Source organism: Bos grunniens, chromosome 25 (genome assembly GCF_055505025.1).
Source record: "Bos grunniens cultivar Pamir isolate PY7600 chromosome 25, Bosgru_T2T1.0, whole genome shotgun sequence".
Taxonomy (NCBI): domain Eukaryota; kingdom Metazoa; phylum Chordata; class Mammalia; order Artiodactyla; family Bovidae; genus Bos; species Bos grunniens.
In genome coordinates this window covers 9,177,948-9,198,345 of record NC_141189.1, presented here as the reverse complement: position 1 = coordinate 9,198,345, position 20,398 = coordinate 9,177,948, and the positions used below count along the sequence as shown (strand labels likewise).

The following is a 20,398-nucleotide window of genomic DNA, read 5'->3' as shown; positions in this document are numbered from 1 at the left end:
CTGCTGCTGACCCGAGCCCAGGCTAGGCGGCGGCGGCGATGACCATGGCCGGGGCGCTGGCGGGTCTGGTCGCGGGCTTGCAAGGCCCGCGGGTCGTCCCCAGCCCGGATTCGGACTCAGACACAGACTCGGAGGACCCGAATACCCGGCGCAGCGCGGGTGGGCTGCTTCGCTCGCAGGTCATCCACAGCGGTCACTTCATGGTGTCGTCGCCGCACAGCGACTCACTGACCCGGCGGCGCGACCAGGAAGGGTCCCTGGGGCACGCCGACTTCGGGCCGCGCAGCATCGACCCCACACTCACCCGCCTGTTCGAGTGCATGAGCCTGGCCTACAGGTGAGGGCGGCTCCGGGGCCGACAGCCTCGGCCCTCCACGGCGGGACCTCGCTCTGGGGCTCCCGGCCAACCCACTCGGCCCCAAGCCTTGGTCCGGCTGTTCTCAGAGACTCGGGCCACATCCTGGATCCCTTCTTCTCCTCCACCCCGGAGTGTCTCTGATCCCGCCCTTTCCACTTGGCCCCCCGACTTGCATCCCTCCCGGGTTCCCATTTCTCTCCACCAAGACTCCCTCCGTAGGGCAGGGACCTCCTGCCCTCCGCCTCGACCTCCGGAGGCCCCGCTCCGGCCCCTCTCTCCTAGTCCTGACCCCTCCGCCCCCAAAGAATGCCAACAGGGCATCCCTCGCACTCCCAGGACCCTAGGCGGTCCTAACATGCCCACCGTTCACCCCGGGGGTCACTCCACCCGACCACCTGCAGCCTTCTGCTCCCAATACAGAAGCCCCTGCCCTGGCCGACTCTTCTTGCACCCGCGCGATACTCCTCGCGCCTTGGTTGTCCCAGTTCATAGCCAACGTCGATTGAAACCCAGTCTCACGTCCACCCTGCACCCCTCGACTGCGGGACAATTAACCTGTTCTTAACCTCCTGGGTCGAGGGTGGCGGGAAGAGAGTGCCTGGGGCGGACCCAGGAGGCGCTCCCTCGCAGTTTCCCAGCGGGGTCCGGCATGGGGTGATACAGGCTGCGCAGGGCTGGTCCCGGGGAACCGGGGTCTGGGAGGGGGGTGTCTGGGATCGCCTCCCCGAGTCGCCGCGCGAGGTTCTGCGCCTAATATTGCCTAGGACCCCTGCTCGGCGCGTCGCAGAGCACGCCGGCCGCGCCCGGCCCCAGTTCCACGCCTGTGTCCCAAGGGAGGGCGCGAACCAGGGTCCTGGCTCGGTGCCCCGGAGCAAAGTTCCCCGGAGCGGAGGGACCAGGATAAATTATCAACCGAAAACCCGTAGGAGAGAAAGGGGGATCGGCCGGCCTTGATCTTTTCTCTGTGCAAATATTCCTCTTCCTCTACGGCGCCTCCTCCTCTTCTGAGAACTGCTGGCTAGAGACGGCACTGACTGGGAGCCGGGGAGCAGGGGTGGGGATTACGGGGGAGTGTTGCCCACCCCCTGCTGCGGCGCCCAGCCTGGACCCCATTGGCTGGACGCTTTGTAACCTTGGCCCACACGCTCTGGCCTCGGGCCCAGGTCATGTTGCAATCTGATCGCCCAGAGAGCAAGACCTGTGTGGAAAGTTCAAATTCCCATCCCATTCCTCCCTCCCCTCCTCGGACATCACGGGACTTCAGGGGACAGGGCATCTAAGGTCACGGGACACCGGATGTGGGGTCCAGCCAGGGGGAGCACCTGCTCCCAGGGTCCTCCAGGGTCCCCTTTTCCCACCCATTCCCAACTTATGCTTCTTGCTTTATACCACACACTGCTCTGCCTGGGCTGGCTCAGGCCCACCCCCCACCATCACAGACCATGGGTAACCCAAAGGGGAGATTCAGGGGAGAAGGCCAGGCAGGGGACAGAGTCCACTCCCAGAACCACCCCCACTAGGAGGCTGATGACACTGTTGTGACCCTAGTTAGGGGAAGCTGGGGTAGGGAGATTTGGGCTTTCTCCCTAAACACCAAGAATATTCCATCTCTGTGGCTGGCCCTGAGTGGGGGCCTAAGGGGTAGGGATGGGAGTGGCTCAGTACCAGAGGACTCTTGAATTCTCCCATTTGGCAGAGGGAAAAACTGAGAGTCAGACATGGACAGTGTTTTTAGCCCGTAAAGACTTCTAATTATAGGGGTTCCTTGGAGGGGAGAGCAGTGACGAAGCTGGGGTGTCCCAAGAGAGAAAATAGATGGCGAGGGACAGCAAGGCAGGGGGGGCCAGGGGTGCTGGGTGGAACTGGTCAGTTTGACCCCGAGGGACAGCCTGAGGACGTCTGGTCAGCTCTCACCCTCAGCAGGGCCGTGTGGGCAGAGAGAGGCTCGCTCTCATGGGCAGGAGCCCCGTGTTGCACGGTTCTGTGGGTGGCAGTCTCAGGGAGGCAAGTTCTGAAAGTTCTGAGAAAATACCTGTTCATGGTCAGAGCTGGCTGGCTAAGGAAAGAATGGCCTCAGGGATGAGTGAGAACAAACAGGACGTTATCAGGGAAAACTCTAAAGGAATTTCTGCAAGGTACACACGTGGGGTGAGGGGTGGAGTTCTGCATTTTCGTCTTCTCATTCCCTAAATTCCCAGAATTTCTATTGGTCATAAAAAATCCTTTGAACTCTGGCCACAGGCTCTTTGCTCCAGGCTGGGCCCCTCTCCTCCCCTCCCAGCCAAATCCTTTCCTCCTGGGCTTGGATGTCACTGTCTCACCTCCCCGAGCCCTGCCTGGCCACAGACACTACAACCTCAGTGGGGAAGTGGCAGAGGGAGGGAGGCAGGTGGGGGATGGGGGCGGGCACTGGGTGATCAGAGTGGGCTGGGAGGTTGCTGGGATACAGGCTGGGGCCACAAACTCAGGAATACCCCCCCAGGTGCCACAAAAGAAGCTGGCCCAGGAGGTATCAGAGTGCCCCCTCTGTCTGTCTCCCTACTGGACAGATGGTGTTTACCTAACTTAGGAGGGATGGGGGTGGGCAGTCAGAGGGCTGGGTGCTTGGGCCATGTACCCTATTTGGGTAATGAGGCCTGTTGTGCCCTGGGGTAGCGGTCCCCCCACCCCACCCCAAAGCAAACACAGGAGCTGGGAGACCAGAGAGCAGAGGGGACCCAGTGACTCAGGTACTCAAGGGGCTGTAGGAGCCAGCCTGCCAGAGAGGCCCCCAGAGAGGGCAGGCCCGGTCTTCTGGAAGACTAAGCCTTGGGGCCTCAGCCTTCCATGTGAGCAAGAGAAGGTGGGCCAGAGGGGACTCATATATTACCCTAGCTGGTGAACCATGAGGAAGGAGGGAAAAGGGAAGAGGGAGGGACCAGCAGGGGTCCTAAGACCCTGAACATCTTGACCTCCTAGGCCTGCTCCTTGGGGGTGGCAGACTTGGCCTGCGACCATCAGGACCCTGAGAGTCAAGCCCCTCACCTGGTGGAGCCCAGTCCATCCTGTGGATTTGATTGACTACCTGGGTCAGGGTCACGGTCTCAGCCCCGGCCCATCACTCCACCATCCTAGCTGCCTTCCTTTGGGCCCTGGTGGCGGTCATGTTGCGCATACTCTGGGAAACAGTACCTTCCAGCTCAGTCCAGGTTGCCATGCGGGGGTTTTGGGCTGGGCAGACACCAGACAGGCAGCGAAAAGGCAGTGGCTGGCTGCCTGGAGGTCGCCTGTGGTGAACCCGTTCCCTCTGTACTCAGACAAACCCTACCCACCCCCCGGGGGCTCAGGGGGCCAGTGAGATGGATGGAGAAAAAAAACACAGGGCCTGAGTGAGATTCCACCACGTGTCCTTGGGCACATCCCCTTTACTTCCTGACCCTCAGTTTTCTTCAGTAAGAAATGGACAGACGTTGTCATTCCAAGGACTGAGCTCAGAAACAGGTCTCAGCAGGTCTCGCCAGAGGATCACAGAGGCCTGGAGTGGGGCCTGGGATAATATTTTAAAGGTAGTCATTTCAGGCAGGTAAGAGTGAGGGGCAGGATTTGGGGGTGGTCCCTCACATGGCCCACCATAGATGAGTGCCCCAGGGCCCAGGAAGAGAGTGGAGCCCACCACCCCCTTCAACTTTCCACACCTGCACCCTGACCCAGCCCTCTCCCTCTGACAGTGGCAAGCTGGTTTCTCCCAAGTGGAAGAATTTCAAAGGCCTCAAGCTGCTGTGCCGGGACAAGATCCGCCTCAACAACGCCATCTGGAGGGCCTGGTACATCCAGTGTGAGTGGGCACCACGGGCCCGGCAGGAGGGCTGACGCGGGGGCTGCCCTGGGCACCCTCAACACCGGCTCCAGCAGAGCACCTCGGGGGAGACTGGGGTCCCCAGCATCAGTACCCCTCGACAGCTTCTAAACTCAGAGGGTCACAGGGGACATGTCTGTCCCGAAGGGTGCTCCCCACTGTGAAGCTGGGCACAGCAGGAGTCACCCCTTAGAAGTCCTAAAGTGGGCTGAGATGGGGGAACAGTTGAAAGCCCATTCTGCACCCCATTAGTGTAGTCAGGCACCTCAAATGCCAGGGTGGAAAGAAGCGTTCAGCACTATCTGGGCCAATCGCAAAGGGGAAACTCAGATCCTGGTGGGTCTCCACCAGCTATCCCGTGAGGTCCTTAGGTGCCCCCTCTGCCATCGAGATTTGAGGGGAGGGAGCCCAGAGAGGCCACGTGGTCGAGTGGAAGGGACTCTGGTTTCAGAGTCACCCAGGGCTGGTTTCCCACCCAATCTCTGGCCCTTGCTGGCTGTGTGACTGCAGGCAAGTTGTCTGACCTCTCTGAACCCATTTCCTCATCTATAAAAGGAGGCCAAGAGTCCTAACTTTCATGGCTGGCATGGGGGTCACAGGTATGAACAGGCCTGGCACAAAGCTGGAGCTTAATAAATGATGGTTGAACCTGATGTACCCTTGAGGAGGTCATGGTCATTCATTTGGGGATGCAAAATTCACCCATCCCCGATGGCAGGGCAGCAGAGGCTGAGAGGCCGGTCAATCCCGTGCTGGACCTTGTCCAGCTCAGTAAGGTCCTCCTGCAGGATCGAAGGCTGTGCTGAGCTGGGAACACACAGCCCACAAGGGCTCACCCATGTATTCTCTGTACTGGCCCCACTGGGTTCCATTCAAGCAGAGAAAAGGAGTGGTTTTTTTTTTGTTTTGTTTTGTTTTTTGGTTTCTATTTGCCTTATGTGCCTGGCAGGTTCATAAATCATCTTACTTAAGGCTTCCAAGCAACCTTGGGAGACAGGTTATTATTACCCCCATTTTATGGATGAGCAGGTGAGGCCCAGAAGGCGAGTGACTTGTTCAGGGTGTAGGTGCTTAGTTGCTCAGTCGTGTCCGACTCTTTGCCACCCCATGGACTGTAGCCCACCAGGCTCCTCTGTCCATGGGGATTCTCCAGGCATGAATACTGACGTGTTCGGGGTGACGGAGCATAAAAGGAGCAGAGCTATGACTGGCTGTGAGTTCAGGGCTCTCCAGTTCAGCCCAATGCCCCTTCCACTGCTCCCAGCTGACTGGCTTCCAGTGAGAATGTTCAGGACAGGCCCTGCCCAAACCAGGAAGCTGGTGGGCTAGGGGGAGAAGGAGTCTCTAACTTCCCTCACCACCCCATGCCATCCTGAGGTTGCCCCCTCTAGGCTTTCCCTCCAAAGCAGGATGGGATGCAAACCCTTCTCTCTCTGCAGAAGGAATTTCTGACGCCAGCCAGGGGTCCTCACTCAGACTATGGCACAATCTGATGGAAGGACCCCGAGTTCCGAGTCAGGGCAGTTGAGTCAAGTTCTCGCACGTCCTAGCTCTGGGACCTTGGGCAAGGCCCTCGCCTCCCCCAGCTGGAGCTTGCTCATCTGTACAGTGGGAATCATAATACACCCTCTTGCTCGGGCTTGCTGTGGGTTTTCAGCAAGACAGATGATCTGTGTCACCTCACAGGGCCTGACACACACAAGGGCTCCCTTCAGGTGAATGCTGGGATTGATTACTATTATTGTGATAATAACCACAGCACACAGCAGGCCTGAAACCCAGTATCAGGACTCCTCCTTCCTGAGCCCGGAAGGTTTGAAAGTGGGCTTCAGGAAACGTGGAGGAGTGGGTTTGCTGGGGGGCTGCCTGGCTCCTCCCCTTCACACCTGCCTCCTTTAGGCAGGCTCTGGGCCTCTGAGCTCCCTTCTTTTTCCACAAAATCCTTTTTCCATAAATCGTCGTATTACCTCTGAGCTCCCAGGGCCTCTCCTGGGCAGACCTGCCACCCTGCTTTAGCTCTTGTGATGTGTGTGCTTTCCTTGTCTCTCCCCATAAGCTGGGAGGTTCATCCCTGATTCCTCCATGGGTCCCTTGTCCCAGCACAGGTGCAAGGGGCTAGGAGGCCGCACGAACCGATGAATTTACCATTGTTAGGTAAAGCATGCCCCAGCCCTAGGAAGTCACACGATCCCTGCCCTTCCATCCAGAGCACAGGGTCACCGGGTTGGGGAGGGCAGAGCCTGACAAGGCCTGCTCAGCACTGACTCTCTTTGGACCCTGGACAAGCCCGATCTTTCCTGGCTCATATCCTCAACGATGAAGCCAGGAGCAGAGACCCTGAGATCCTCCTTGCTCTCATCCCCGGGAGTTCACACAACCAAGGGCCCTCCCTTTGCTTTCTGTTCAAGCCGTGCTTAGCAACTGGGACAACTCCCATCCCCACTCCCACAGGGATAGTCTTGGAGAATGTCCTTTAGGACAGAACTTTGTAAATGATGCTGATGTTCCCAAGAAATTCCCTGGTCAGGTGGCGCCCCCTCCTCTGTGTCAGAGGAAGCTGGCTGTGGGTTGAAGCAGGATGGGCCCCACGGACACCCCAGAAGTCCTCTTTGTTAAGATTGCCAGGAAAAGTCACTTCATCATGGGGTGGGGTCGGGGGGGGGAGCGGGTTCCAGGGTTCTAAAGGCCTGCTGTTTGCCAAGTTCTGTGCCAGATGCAAGGATTTGGGGCTAAAGGGCACTGCCCCTGCTTTCACTCCCAGCAGAGAGGCCAGCATGCAGAGAGATGGCCGAGGCAGGGCGGAGAGTGAGGCAGGTGGGACCGAGGGGTTGTTTCAGATGAAGAAAGGCTTCCCAGAAGAGAGAGTGTCCTGAGCTGTCCTGATGGGGGCATAGATGTGGGTAGATGAAGCAAAGGAGGGAAGGGAAAGGCATTCTGCATAGAATAAAACCACAGGGCTGCTGGGGCAGGGGGTGGGGTGGGTGTCTGGCTTCCAGGTGGGGCCTGTGAAGGAGATAGAAAGGCAGGAGAAGCAGCGGGGCCAGTCACAGGGGCTTGGGAGTCAGGCTAGGGGGCGTGGACTTTATCTAGGAGGTTCAGGGAACCATGGAGGCTTTTAGGCCTGTACTGCCAGTGAGGTAGGAAGAACTGACCTGGCCACAGAGGAGGGTGAACTGGAGAGGGTGAGGCTGGAGTCAGGGAGGCCTAGGTGAGAAATGACACCAGACCAGGGGGTGACAGAGAGCATATGGAGGGGAGGGGATGGTGGAAGCAATGTCACACATCCTTGAGGCTGAGAGGGTCAGTCCATGGATTAGATGGGGACGCTGGGAGGTGATGGGAGGTTGGGTCACTGGGAGGCCAGGTGGGCAGTCCAGAGGAGGCTCTGGCTTGGCAGGGAAGTCCCCAAACATCTGAGAGGGATGTTTTGAGACAGTCTAGTGGAGGTTCCCCCAGGCAGCTGGAAGATGAGTCTGAAGCTGCAAAGGAGCAGGATGTCAGAGGTTGGGGTGGGGCTGGCAGCAGGGCCAGTGAAAAGTGGTCAGGGAGACAGGAGAACAGAGGGAAGTCTCCTGGGGCCTGGGGAGGAGGAGGGGGTTGCCCTGAAGCCAAGGTCAAGGAGCATGGGGCTGGGGAGGGCCAGAGCCTTGAGTTCAGGAGCAGGGTCAGCGGGGTGAGTGTGGGAACAGATGCTGGGGTATAGGAGTGCCCATGCCACTGGGAGGCGTGGAAGTGGAGGTGGCGAGTGACAGCTCTTCCAGAGTTTGGGAGGAAAGCCAAAGGGAAGGTTTGAGAGGTAAAGGAGAGCCTGGCACTTGTTTATTGGCCAAATAGGAGCTTGGGGAGAGATCAAGGCTGGAGACAGGGATGGGAGAGGAGGAGGCGGAGAAAGGGCTCAGGCAGATGGCCTGAAGTGGAGCAGGGATGGTTCTCTGAGATGGGAATGGGCACCTTGAGGCAGGGACCAAGGCTCTGGACCTTTAGCCAGCCAGCCTGACCAAGACCTTCTCTGGACAATTCATTCCCTGTGGCTCCACAGTTCCCACTCAGCAAGCATTGCCTGCACACCTCCTAAGCTCCCAAAGGAGCAGATGGCGCGTGGGAAGTTTGTGTCACAGGGTCTCATAGAAAAGGGAGATCTGGGAGGGCCAGAGCAGCCTGGAAGCCTTCCTGGAGGAGGTGGCACTTAATCTGAGCATGGAAGGCCTGGCAGGATTTCATAGTGTGGCAGATGAGGGAGCTGGGCACCCCTGACCTGGCCCCCTTCTCTCAGATGTGGAGCGGAGGAAGAGCCCCGTGTGTGGCTTCGTGACCCCCCTGCAGGGGCCTGAGGCTGATGAGCACCGGAAACCGCAGGTAGCCGAGACCAACTGGACCAATCACCTGCCGCCCTGCCAAACCGGGCCCCCTCCTGCCCATCACTCCTCGTGCTGAGCGGGAGGGGACTGGGCCAGAGGGAGACTGGGGTGAGGGTGGGGTCAGTGCTACCCCCGCACTGAGGCCCCTTCCCGGCCCTCCCCAGGCCGTCGTCTTGGAGGGAAATTACTGGAAGCGGCGCATCGAGGTGGTGATGCGCGAGTACCACAAGTGGCGCATCTACTACAAGAAGCGGGTCAGTGGGCGCGGCGGGGAAGACCCTTTCCCTTGCCACCGCGTCGCTTGCAAGAGCCCTGGGGGAACGCCCTCCTCCCACACACCCTGCACCACCCACCTCCCACCGGCCCTCCACTAAGACCCAGGCCGACAGTGCCACCGCGTGGCCACAGGACCTCCTCGCAGCCTCCTTACCGCCAAAGAGCTCCTGAGGGGCCGCGAGGGATCTGGTGTATCTGGGGGGGAGCCCGAGAGTAGGGGAGGCCTTGGCCGGGAGGGATGGATGGGGGCAGAGGGTTCAGTGTCCCCCTCTGTGTGTTCCCGCAGCTCCGTAAGTCCAGTCGGGAAGGGGATCTCCTTGCCCCAAAGCAGGTGGGTGCTCCCTGGACCCAGAGGATGGACGGTTGCCCTTGGGTGGGCTAGGCAGTGGCAGTGGGATGCGGGAGGGAGGGCAGGGGAGTGGGCGTCGCTGCTGTCCTGTGGTTGGTGAATCGACCTCTTCTTCCCGTGGGAGGGCAGCCTTGGAGCGCAGTAGTGGGAAGACCCCAAGACTTCTGGTTGACTAAGCAAAGTGGTGGGGAGGCATGGGAGAACAGAGGGCTGTAAGAACCGGGGTCCCAGGTAGGGGAAAATGCAGGAGGCAGGAGGGGACCCTTAGCTTTTTGGCAAGCCCGTCTCAGTCTTCTCCTGGGGAGAGTTGTCAGAGGCCAGTGCGGTGACCCTAGCCTTTCAGGCAGCAAATTTGAGTCCACCAGAGAGAGGAGAGGAGAGTAGAGCAGCCTGTCTAGATGGCTGATCACCCCCTCCCCTCAGGCAGGGGGCGACCCGGAAGACCCAGGGGCAGTAGGAGAGCCCTGGGTCTCCAGGCCTGTAAGGAATGGGGTGGTGGTGGTGGGGTCTCCTGGGGCTGCTGACGGCTCTGTCTCCCCAGGCGGAAGTGGGGTGGCAGCCACCAGAGCGATGGTGCGAGCAGCTCTTCACCAGCGTGGTACCCGTGCTGCTGGGGGGCCCAGAGGAGGAGCCCGGCGGGCGCCAGCTTCTGGATCTCAATTGCTTTCTGTCTGACATCTCTGACACACTCTTCACCATGACGCAGCCCACCCCCACACCCCTGCAGCTGCCCCCCGAGGATGGTGAGGGCCTGCACCAGGGAAGGGAGGCCTGAAGGGATCCAGGCAGCCAGGGGCAGATGACCAGGCATGGGTACCTCCACCCTGCCCAATGCTCCTGACATCACCCCTGCCCCCTTCCAGCCTACGTGGGCAATGCTGACATGATCCAGCCAGACCTGACACCGCTGCAGCCCAGCCTGGATGACTTCATGGAGATCTCAGGTGGGCCAGGCCCCGCCCCCTGGGTGGGCGGCCACAGATCAGTGGTAGGAAGGCCCCAGTATGACTGAGACTTCAGGCTGGTCCCAGGCCCCTCTGAAAGGGTAGATGATCTGGGTGATTTCTGAGGGATCTTCCTGGTCTCCCTTTGTCTGGGCCTTGGGATACAGCCAGAGTAGCCTCCTGTGAGATCAGGGTACCTGGCGGGGGACAGGGGATCAGGTCCATTGAAGCCACAAGCTCTGCGGAGTTCACAGGAAAGCATGGACTCTCTCAAGGGAGAGAAGGGCTTTGATCCCTCTCCTTTGTTTGAGCCTGTTTATTCGTATTTATATAACTCATTTTTAAGAACTATTTATTAAAGAACATTTCAAGCATCCACACAGGTAGGGAGAGAGAATCCCCATGGAACCCTCACCAACATCAACATTTATCAACTCTTGGCCATTCTTTCATCTAGAGCTCACCCACTTCTCTCCTCCTATGTAATTTTTTTTTTTTAATCCCAGGAATCTTATCTTATAAAGCATTCTTTAAAGTAGCCCTTTGCCCTACCTCCCTCTCCTGAGCCCCAGGGCCACCGGGCACTGGTATCTCGTGTCCCTCCAGAGACATCCCGCCTGTACAGCACACGTGGACAAATGTCTCTTGGTCTTCACAGCAGCTTTCTTCCCACTTTGCTTTCTTCACTCAGCTTTCGGCCTTGGAGACTGCTCCCAATGGTCACACGCTTAGGGGACTCTGGGGCCCAACCTGTTTCAGCCGAGGCCTTGGGGACACAAAAGGGGTTCCTGGCATAAAGGCTTGGCTTTGGTGACCGCTCCACTCTTTCCTGACTGGCGGGGTCCTCGGCCTGTCAGTTGAGAGGTGGAGGCCCATGGGGCGGGGACGAGGGAATGAGGAACCACCCCCACCCCTGCCTGGGGGCGGGGTGGGGGGGCACTGCAGGGACTGCAGCCGTGTTGATGGCAGTGCCCTGGGAGCAGACCCGCCTGGGAGGGCAGTGGCCCCATCGGGGCCCACAGACTCCTGCCACAGGTAGGAGCCCAGCGGCCCCCACCCCGGGGCTCTGGGCAAAAATCTGAGCGTCGGATTAGGAAGTGCAGGGTGGCTGCGGGAGTGGGGTCTAGCTGGGGTGACCTGCCATAGGGGGCCTGGGTCATACAGGGAGCGTCTAGAGCACCAGGGCCTTCAGAGCTGCCGCTCTGACCCCCAAGAGCTCCTCACTTGAGAGGAAACCCAGGAAGGGAGCCATAACTCTCTGGAGGGAAGGGGCTTGGTGGGGGGTGTGGGGGGTGGCGCTCAGCTGGGGGATGGCAGGTCAGTGGAGGGGAACAGGCCAGGGAGGGCTCCCTGGGTGGCTTGGGGCTAGGAAGTGACTTCTGCCAACCTAGGTAGGGTGGGGACCGGCTATGCCCAGGGGACCCTGGTGACTCGGGCCGGGCTAAGCTTGCTGGTCTGTAAGCCCCGCCTGATTCTGGGGAGTGGGTGGCAGCTGTGAGGGGGAGCTGCTCTGAGACCCTGAGCATCCCCGTGGTCCCCGTGGGCCTGGGGGTGCGGGGTCTGTGGGCGTTCACCCTCCACCTCCTAGTCTTTCTGCTGAAGGGAGGCTGGAGAATCCTGATCTCGTGGCTGAGAAAGACACGCAGCCAAACACAGACACGAGCATGGGGCAGACATGTACATGCCAAGTCACACCAGGGCAGGTACACACAGGCTCAGACAGAGCAACCAACGGCAGGAGGCAGACAGGCAGACGCTACGTGAGACGGACACAGGCGGAACCAGCCGCCCAGCAACACCTGGGCCCCACCGTCCAGTAAGACGCACAAATAAGACCCCATTGGGCTCGCAGCTTGATGCTGGCTTATCCCACTCCTGGGTTTCCTTCAAGGGGCCCCTGGGAGAAAGCCTGACCGGCTGTCTTGGCCGGGGTGGCTGGGGCCAGTGGGGTCGCCTCTGACCAGACCAGGAGGCCTTGGGAGCTGGTGCAGACAGAAGGCTGCTCAGGGTCAGAGAAAGGTGCCCGGAAGGGAGCGGGTGGGCAGGCGGCGACCAGGCCCGGGATGTGGTTAGGCCGCGGACAGCTGCTTCCCAAAACCAGAATAGCCTGGGGCTTACACAACCCCCACCTCCAACAATCTGCCTCTCCCCCACCCCGCCAGCTCTTTCAGGCCTTCTGGCGCCCCCTCACCCCTGCCCCCACTCTGAGCCCCTCCTCTGACCCTGCTCAGACCCCTGTAGGCCTCTCACCCCCGACTCCTGGCCTCCACCCTTGGAGCCCTACCCACTGATCTTCCAACAGACCCAACTTGTCCCAGACCCACTGCCCTTCTGACCTCTCTCTCCCCCGACTCACTCCGTGACCTCCTGACACCCTGATGATGCCCTTCCCCATCGTAGACCTCCTCCCCTTGGGACCTCGCCCTCTCTCTCCCTGGCACTCTGTAATCACCCCCTCTTCCCCCAATACACTTTCTGTGTCCCCAGCAGGCGCAGACAAGGCCTGGGGCTCCCAGGTCTGGGGGTGTGGAATGGGGTCCTCAGTTTGGGGACCAGTTTGGGGGCTCGGTGGGAGGGCTGCTTCCTGGGGTCCTGCTGACACCCCCACGCCCTTCCCCAGCTGTCTCCCACTCAGGCCCATCCCACTCAAGCCTCAGCCGCTGCTTCCCCTGAGTGAGACAGAAACTCTCCCAGTTTCACAATCTCCCCTGGAAGGCCCCCTTCTCTTGCCAGCCCCCACCCCACCGCCAACCCAGCCCGGGGACAGGGCCAGCCCGCTGCTTCCAGCCACGGCCTTAGCCCTGACGGCTGCCACCCTGTGCGTCTGAATTCCAGATTTCTTCACCAACTACCGCCCCCCACAGACGCCTACACCGTCAAACTTCCCAGAGCCCCACGGCTTCGGGCCCATGGCTGACCCCGTCCTCGGCAGTGGGATCCTGGGCTCGGAGGTGCCCCCTGCCTGCTCGGGCATGACCCACCTCTCAGGGCATAACCGCCTGCAGGTGAGCTCACCCGCCTCACCCCACCCTGCCCAGCTCACCTGCCCATGCCCAGGAGGCCTTCAGGGTACTTCCTGGGTATGTTCTTGGTCCATCAAGAGAGAATGGAGGCATGGTTCAGCTGGGGAGGAAAGACCCTCGTGAAGCAGGGCTGACAAGATGGTTAAGGGGGGGAGGCTGAGGACAGAGGAGCATGGGGCTGGGCTGCTTGTTGGAGGGCTTCCTAGAAGAGGGGGCAGTCCTGGGCTTGGTGAATGAGTCAGGTTTGAGCAGAAGAGACCAGTAGACGGTATGCCGGATATGAGGAGAAGCGTGAACTCATGGAGACGGAAGCTGGGCACATGCCTTTAGGAAGCTATGACTCTTGTCAGTTTGGCTCAGGACCTCCAGGCCCAAATCCGGTGCTGCCCCCCGCCCCCCCCCCCCCAATGCTAGGGTAGCTGCCTTTTTCCTCCATCATCAGACTTTCCCGGCACTGTCCTGGTTTGTTGTTTGGAGGTCTGTCTACTGGACTAGATGGTGGGCTCCTTGCTGGAAGCGCTCTGCTTCACTCACCACATCCTCACACTGGCTACATTGCGTCTTCCCGTCCTGAGCACCGTTCATAAGCACATTCACAGCAGGCAAAGATGGTTGCCCAGTGATTGAACAAGTCGGTGAATGGATGAGTCTGTGAATGGGTGGGTGTGTTGGAGAATAGATCGCTGGGTTGTAGATGGGGGTAGATGCTTGTACAGTTGGTGTATATATAGCTAGGTGAGTGGTTGGTTGGGTGGATGTGCTGGTGGATGGATTTGTAAATGAATAAGTAGTTTCGTGGATCAATAAAGGGCTTCTCTGGCGGTTCAGATGGTAAAGAATCCACCTGCAATGCAGGAGACCCAGCTTCATTCCCTGGGAAGGGAAGATCCCCTGGAGGAGGGAATGGCCACCCACTCTAGTATTCTTTCCTGGAGAATCCCGTGGACAGAGGAGCCTGGTGGGTTTACTGTCCACGGGGTTGCAAAGAGTTGGACACGACTGAGCGACAACCACGTGGTACATGGTGGATCAATAAATGGGCTGGTGGATGGATATGTAGCTGGTGGATAGATGGAGGGAAGTATAGGTGGTTGTATGGATTGGTGAATGGGTTAGTACCTGGAGGGCTGGTGGAAATATAGGTGGACAAGCTAGCTCATAGATGAGAGAATAAATAGGTGGATGGATGGATGGGTTGGTGGATGGACTGATAAATAATTTAGTGCATGAATGAGCAGGCAGAAAGATTGATGCTCTTTCTCGTGCTTAAATTTGTGTATAAATGCGCCCTACTCTTTCCCCTCATTAGATTGTAATGTCCCTGATGTGTGTGTCTGAGGCCAAGGACTATTCAACTCCCACAGTGCCCAATCCAGAGCTCAGCCAGGCAGGAGGCTTCCTGGGAGGCCCCCCAAAAGGCCAGCTCTCTCCCCTGCTCTTTGTCCCCCAACCAGGCTCGGAGCAGCTGCCCTGGCTCCCTGGACTCCAGCACCTACCTGAACTCTGATTTCCTCCTTCCTGAAGACCCCAAGCCCAAGCTCCCACCCACTCCTGCACCCCCACCCCTCCTCCAGTACCCTAGCCCTGCGAAGGGGCTGGGCTTGGAGCCCTGTCCCCCGCCCCCCTTCCCTCCCATGGCCCCGCCGCCTGCTCTGCTGCAAGAAGAGCCCCTCTTCTCGCCCAGGTTCGCTTTCCCTGCCGTCCCTCCTGCCCCGGGAGTGTCCGGGCTGTCTGCTCCCACGGCCTTCCCACCCACCCCGCAGCCTGGCCCAGGCCCCGCCCCCTTCCCCATAGACCTGCTACCCTCCGGCTATTCGGAGACCCCATTTGGGCCTCACTTCCCGGTACCCCAAGGCACGCGGCCCAGAGGCAAGCCCCCTGCCCCGTCCCCCAGAGGGCGGAAGCCCGGCGCCCCCGCCGTGGCCCCTGCCACTGCCAGCCCCACTGCCACTGCCGGGAGCAACAACCCCTGCCTCACGCAGCTGCTGACAGCCGGTGAGTGGGGCCACCGGCGAGATGGGGACCCAGTGCGGACACCGAGAGCCTGTGGGATTAGAGGGTGGGGGGTGAGGGGCTGGCTCAGCCAGAGGTCCTGGGTCCTTAACCCTGAACCCGAAAGGGGTGTGGGCTATTAGGAAGGGAGGGGTGGGGCCTGGGAGATGATGGATGGGGCCCCCAGCATGCTGTCTGTGCACAGCCAAGCCTGAGCAAGCCCTGGAGCCACCGCTTGTGTCCAGCGCTCTCCTCCGGCCCCCAGGGTCACCGGTAAGACAGCGGGCACTGGGAGGTGGGGCTGCACCCCAGGCCTTCACCCCGACTCTCTGCCCTTCTCCACCTCAGCAGGACACTCTCCCCGAGTTCCCCTGCACCTTCTTTCCCCCGACCCCGGCCCCCACACCACCCCGACTGCCTCCGGGCTCGGCCACCCCGGCCCCTCCCAGGCCCCTGATTGTCCCCAAAGTGGAGCGGCTCTCGCCCCCAGCGCCCAGCGGTAAAGAGGGGTTGAAGGAGCTGGTGGTGGGGGGGCGGTCTGCGGGATGGAAGGAGGGGAAGGGGGATGTAGGGGACGACATCTGGGGCCAGGATAAGAGGGACAGGGCCACAGGACTCTCTGCCCTGTGTGGGTCTGTCTGTGAGTCCATCTGTCCCCGGCACAGGTGGTGAGCGGCGGCTGTCTGCGGAGCTGACCTCACTGCCGGGCCCGGGGGCCCTGAGCATCTGTATCTCTCCCCCACAACCCATGCTGAGCCGGGGCCGTCCAGACAGCAAGGTGGCACCCGTTCTTTCCCTAAGGTCTGTTTGCTCTACCCCAGGCCCTCCCGTGCTCCCTCCCAGGCTCACGCCGGCTCTCTTGCCTCTCCCCCAACCGCCAGACAGAAAACCGGCGCATCACACACATCTCTGCGGAGCAGAAGAGGCGTTTCAACATCAAGCTGGGCTTTGACACGCTGCACGGGCTGGTGAGCACACTCAGCACCCAGCCCAACCTCAAGGTGAGTGCCCAGGCCCCCCAGCCGCACGCGGACCCCCACCCACCCACCCAAGGCCAAACCCCCAGGCCCTCCACACACCCACTGGCCTCCGCCCCGCCCAGTGCCTCACCCCGGGGCCCCAGTACCCAAGGCCACCCTGGTTGGTGCCGCCGTAGATGAGCAAGGCCACCACGCTGCAGAAGACGGCTGAGTACATTGCCATGCTGCAGCAGGAGCGCGCGGCCAAGCAGGAGGAGGCCCAGCAGCTCCGGGACCAGATCGAGGAGCTCAATGCCGCCATTAAGTAGGTGGGGGCAGGGAGGGTGTGCAGGGCCAGCAGGGGGCCTGCTGCCTGACTCCCCGCCCTGACCCACCCCGTGCCCCCAGCCTGTGCCAGCAGCAGCTGCCTGCTACCGGGGTGCCCATCACACACCAGCGGTTCGACCAAATGCGAGACATGTTCGATGACTATGTCCGGACCCGCACGCTGCACAACTGGAAGTTCTGGGTAGTATCCTTACTGGGCCAGCAGTCCGGTGTGTGCTGCAGCCAGATCAAGCTGTACCTGATGCAGTCCCTGCTCCCCAGGCCAGGCAGGGTCTCAGGGCTGCTCCTGGAGGAAGAGGCTCCAGTTCTACCCTCTCCTGCCAGCCCCCTGGCACCTTGGCCAGCAGCATTGCCTGGTGATGGGCTGGGAGTGGAGGGAAACTGAAGAGGAGCCACTGGGTGAGAGGACCACAGCCCTGCCCTCAGAAGGTCCTAGGGGCAGTTTGGGAGAACCCAGTACTGAAGAGGGTAGCCATTCCCTTCTCCAGGAGATCTTCCCCACCCAGGGCTTGAACCCAGGTCTCCTGTATGGCAGACACATTCTTTACCATCTGAGCCACCAGGGAAGGCCCAGACTCTGAGTTAGATGACTGGGGTGGACCCTCAGGAAGACTTCAAATCTCTCACTCCCTTACCTGGTCAAGCCCTTGACTGAGCCAGAGCAGGAAGCCCACGGATGGTGGCTAGCCCAGGGAAGGCCATGGGGGAGCTGGCGGAGGGAGCAGAGAGCTGCGGGAGGACCTCGGCAGACGGAAGGGCGGCTTCAGTAGGGGTCCTTGGGGTTCAAGGCTGGACAGTGGTTGGAGATCAGGGCTCCATGTGAAGTGGGTGAGGGTACCAGCCAGAGGCCAGGCCTGCTCCTTGACCTGGCTCCAGTTCAGCATTCTCATCCGGCCCCTGTTTGAGTCCTTCAATGGGATGGTGTCTACAGCAAGCCTGCAGAGCCTCCGCCAGACCTCCCTGGCCTGGCTGGACCAGTATTGCTCCCTGCCTGCTCTCCGACCAAGTATGTGCCTGCCCAGCAGAGTGTCCAAGCCTCAGAGCAGGGGGCGGGGGGCCCACCCTGCTCAGACCGCAGTCCAGCCTGCCCTCAGTATAGCCTAGACTTTTGTCCATCCCCCACCACGCTCCGGGGTGGACCACTAGGACACCCGCAGACAGAGCTCCTAGGAGGGGCTGACTGACAGTCTTGCTAACTAGTTCCTCCCCTGATCCTTTTGTCTTTAGCATCCAAGTGTAGATTGACCCCTGACCCCCGAAAGTGTCTCTCCCTCTCTCTCTCTTTTCCCAGCTGTTCTGAACTCCCTACGTCAGCTGAGTACATCCACCAGCATCCTGACGGATCCAGACTGTATACCCGAGCAAGCCACACGGGCAGTCACAGAGGGCACCCTTGGCAAATCTTTATAGTGCTGGACAGACCCTGCTGCTCACTCAGCTACCCTGGGGCTACTTTCCCTCCTGCCCCGAGTCCTGGCTGTCAAGCAGGGTTCCTTCTCATCTCCCGGAAGCTGGGAAGAACCGTGTTCCAGTCCCTGTTCTACTATAGCAACTAATGCTGTGATCTGGGCGTGGGTGGTGGGGGTGGGGGGTTGCAGGGGCGGGTAAGAGGGGCTCTTCCTCCCTCTTTGGACCTCCAGTTTTCAGTCTGCAACATGGGGATGGGGAAGCTTCGAATGGAAGAGGATCTCAAAGCCTTAGCAGCTGTGGTGCTTGGGAGACTAACCTGGCAACTCATGGAGTTTGAAAGAGGGAAGGGGGTGATGCTTCCTTGTCACTCCCACCTGCTCCCCCACAGGTGGGGCCCCAGCCTGTGTTTCTAATCAGGGAAACAAAGGAAGTTCCTTCTCTGTGCTCCTCCGCTGGTAGGGGAAGAGGCCACAGGGTGATGTCCCCGGATGAAGCCAGGAAAGTCTGATCCCAGGAGAGAGTGGGCAGGGGGGTGACCAAACCAGGGCAGGTATCTGGTGTGTGTGTGTGTTTGTGTGTGTGTGTGTGTGTGTGTGTGTACGTGTGTGTATGTGTATTTTGTAAAGAATTCTTGATCAATAAAAACAGAAAGTGTCAGGGACTGTCAGTGTGTCTCGTTCTGGGATGGAGAGAGAATGGTTGTGGCCTTGTAGAGGGCCTCGCTGGCCACGAGGGGACCTAGGCTTGTCCTCTGAGCTGGAAGCCCCTGGAGGGCTTTGAAGGGTGGGACAAGATCAGAGGGACCTTAATGGGATCCCTCTGGTGGAGAGTTGAGAATAGGCTGCAGGGAGTAAAGGGTGGCAGTAGGGAGACGCTTCCCAGGTGGCACTAGTGGTAAAGAACCCTCCTGCCAAGGCAGGCGGCTTAAGAAACTCGGGTTCGATCCCTGGGTCGGGAAGATTCCCCTGGAGGAGGGCACAGCAACCCACTCCAGTATTCTTGCCAGGGAAATCCCATGGACAGAGGAGCCTGGCGGGCTACAGTCCACAGGGTCACGGAGTCAGACACGACTGAGTGACTCAGCACTTAGCCTGGAGATCCTCCCTCTGTGGTCCCGGGCAGGTTCAGAGAGGCTCGGCACCTGCCACGCAAGAGGAGGGCAGGGCCGGGACCACGGGGTGGAAGCGACAGGGCCGTCCGTCGGAACCGTCCAGAAGGAGAAAGGTGCCTTGGGGGGTCGTGACCACCCCACCATGTGAGATAATGCAAGCAGAGGGTGGGTGGTCGCCGGGTCTGGATGTCTTAGCAGGAACTGATGCTGCAGATGGGCAGTTGGGGTAAATGGCCCCAATACTTCAAGCCTTTCATTGATCCTTTTTTTTTTAGCCACGCCACGTACCTTGAGCCGTCTTTTAGTCCCCCGACCAGGGATTGAAGCCACGCCCCCTGCAGTGAAAGCATGGAGTCCTAACCCCTGGACTACCAGGGAGTTTCCTTTCATTGACCCATTTAACAAGTATTTTGGTACTTGCCTAGTGGTCCAGTGGCTAAGACTGGATGCTCCCAGTGCAGGGGCCCCAGGTTCAATCCCTGGTCAGGGAGCTGGATCCCACATGCCAGAACTAAAAGATCCTGCATGCCACAACTAAGACTCATTGCAGCCCAGTAAATTAAAAAAAAAAAAAAAATTTCCTGAGGGCCCACTATGGACCAGACAGTGGCCTTGGCTCTGAGGAGTATGTTCACAGCTGTACTGCTCTCTGCTGAGAACTATCATTCAAGCCTGAATCCTCGCATGTCCTCAGGCCATCCAGAGATGTTTGCTGGCTAGAAACAGGAGACAGTTTTCCGGGGGCTTTGACATTTATGTAGAATAATAATAACAATAACAGGGCTAGCTACACCGTTCATCGAGTTCCAAGCATGATTCTAAGCGCTTTATGTATATGCGCTCATTTAATTCTCATCTCACCTACCTCAGTATGCCTGCAGTGAGGACTGCAGAGTAAATATACATACTTACCACAGTCCCTGGCGTAAATCTGATGGAAGAGTTGTCATAATGATTACTATCTACTATGGTCCCCACTTTACAACCGAAAATTTGAGGCGTAGAGAAATTAGCTAGCCCAAGTTCTCATAGTTCGCGAGCTGCTCACCCAGGCTGTCTTACTTTTAGCCACTTTTTACTGTGCAGGTAGAGCTTCCCTGCTAGCTCAGTTGGTAAAGAATCCACCTGCAACGCAGGAGACCCCGGTTCAATTCCTGTGTCAGGAAGATGCCCTGGAGAAGGGAAAGGCTACCCACTCCAGTATTCTTGGGCTTCCCTGGTGGCTTAGACCATAAAGAATCCAACTGCAATGTGGGAGACCTGGGTTTGATCCCTGGGTTGGGAAGATCCCCTGGAGAAGGCTACCCACTCCAGTATTCTGGCTTGGAGATCCCATGGGCACGGGAGCCTGGTGGGTTACAGTCCATGGGTCACAGAGCTGGACATGACTGAGTGACTAAGCACAGCACTACCACAGCAGGTGACAGAGGTACCC

At 59.4% G+C, this 20,398-nt stretch overlaps 1 protein-coding gene across 5 annotated transcripts; it reads left to right on the top strand.

Moving 5' to 3' along the window:
* Positions 1-13: 13 nt before the first annotated feature.
* Positions 14-18,509, top strand: MLXIPL (MLX interacting protein like). 5 transcript variants are annotated; one of them, XM_086374533.1, is made up of 17 exons: positions 14-337; positions 4,066-4,172; positions 8,467-8,549; positions 8,716-8,805; positions 9,114-9,158; positions 9,718-9,919; positions 10,040-10,120; positions 12,956-13,125; positions 14,598-15,138; positions 15,341-15,408; positions 15,487-15,634; positions 15,801-15,913; positions 16,017-16,136; positions 16,292-16,419; positions 16,503-16,626; positions 17,319-17,448; positions 17,734-18,509. In XM_086374533.1, exons 1-17 carry the CDS (start codon positions 39-41, stop codon positions 17,850-17,852), a joined length of 2,568 nt encoding a protein of 855 aa, XP_086230659.1. In that variant the 5' UTR covers positions 14-38; the 3' UTR covers positions 17,853-18,509. The 5 variants fall into 5 exon arrangements, 4 of the variants coding, with proteins under 4 accessions (XP_086230659.1, XP_086230658.1, XP_086230657.1 ...); XM_086374532.1 differs by having other exon boundaries at positions 15,484-15,634; XR_015154426.1 differs by lacking the exon at positions 15,487-15,634.
* The last annotated feature ends 1,889 nt before the right edge of the window (positions 18,510-20,398 follow it).

Coding starts and splice junctions, on each gene's coding strand:
- MLXIPL (XM_086374531.1), top strand. CDS start 39: ATGACCATGGCCGGGGCGCTGGCGGGTCTGGTCGCGGGCTTGCAAGGC. Junction 9,920..10,039: donor GCAGCTGCCCCCCGAGGATG/GTGAGGGCCTGC, acceptor GCCCCCTTCCAG/CCTACGTGGGCAATGCTGAC. Junction 15,914..16,016: donor GGGGCCGTCCAGACAGCAAG/GTGGCACCCGTT, acceptor CCCAACCGCCAG/ACAGAAAACCGGCGCATCAC.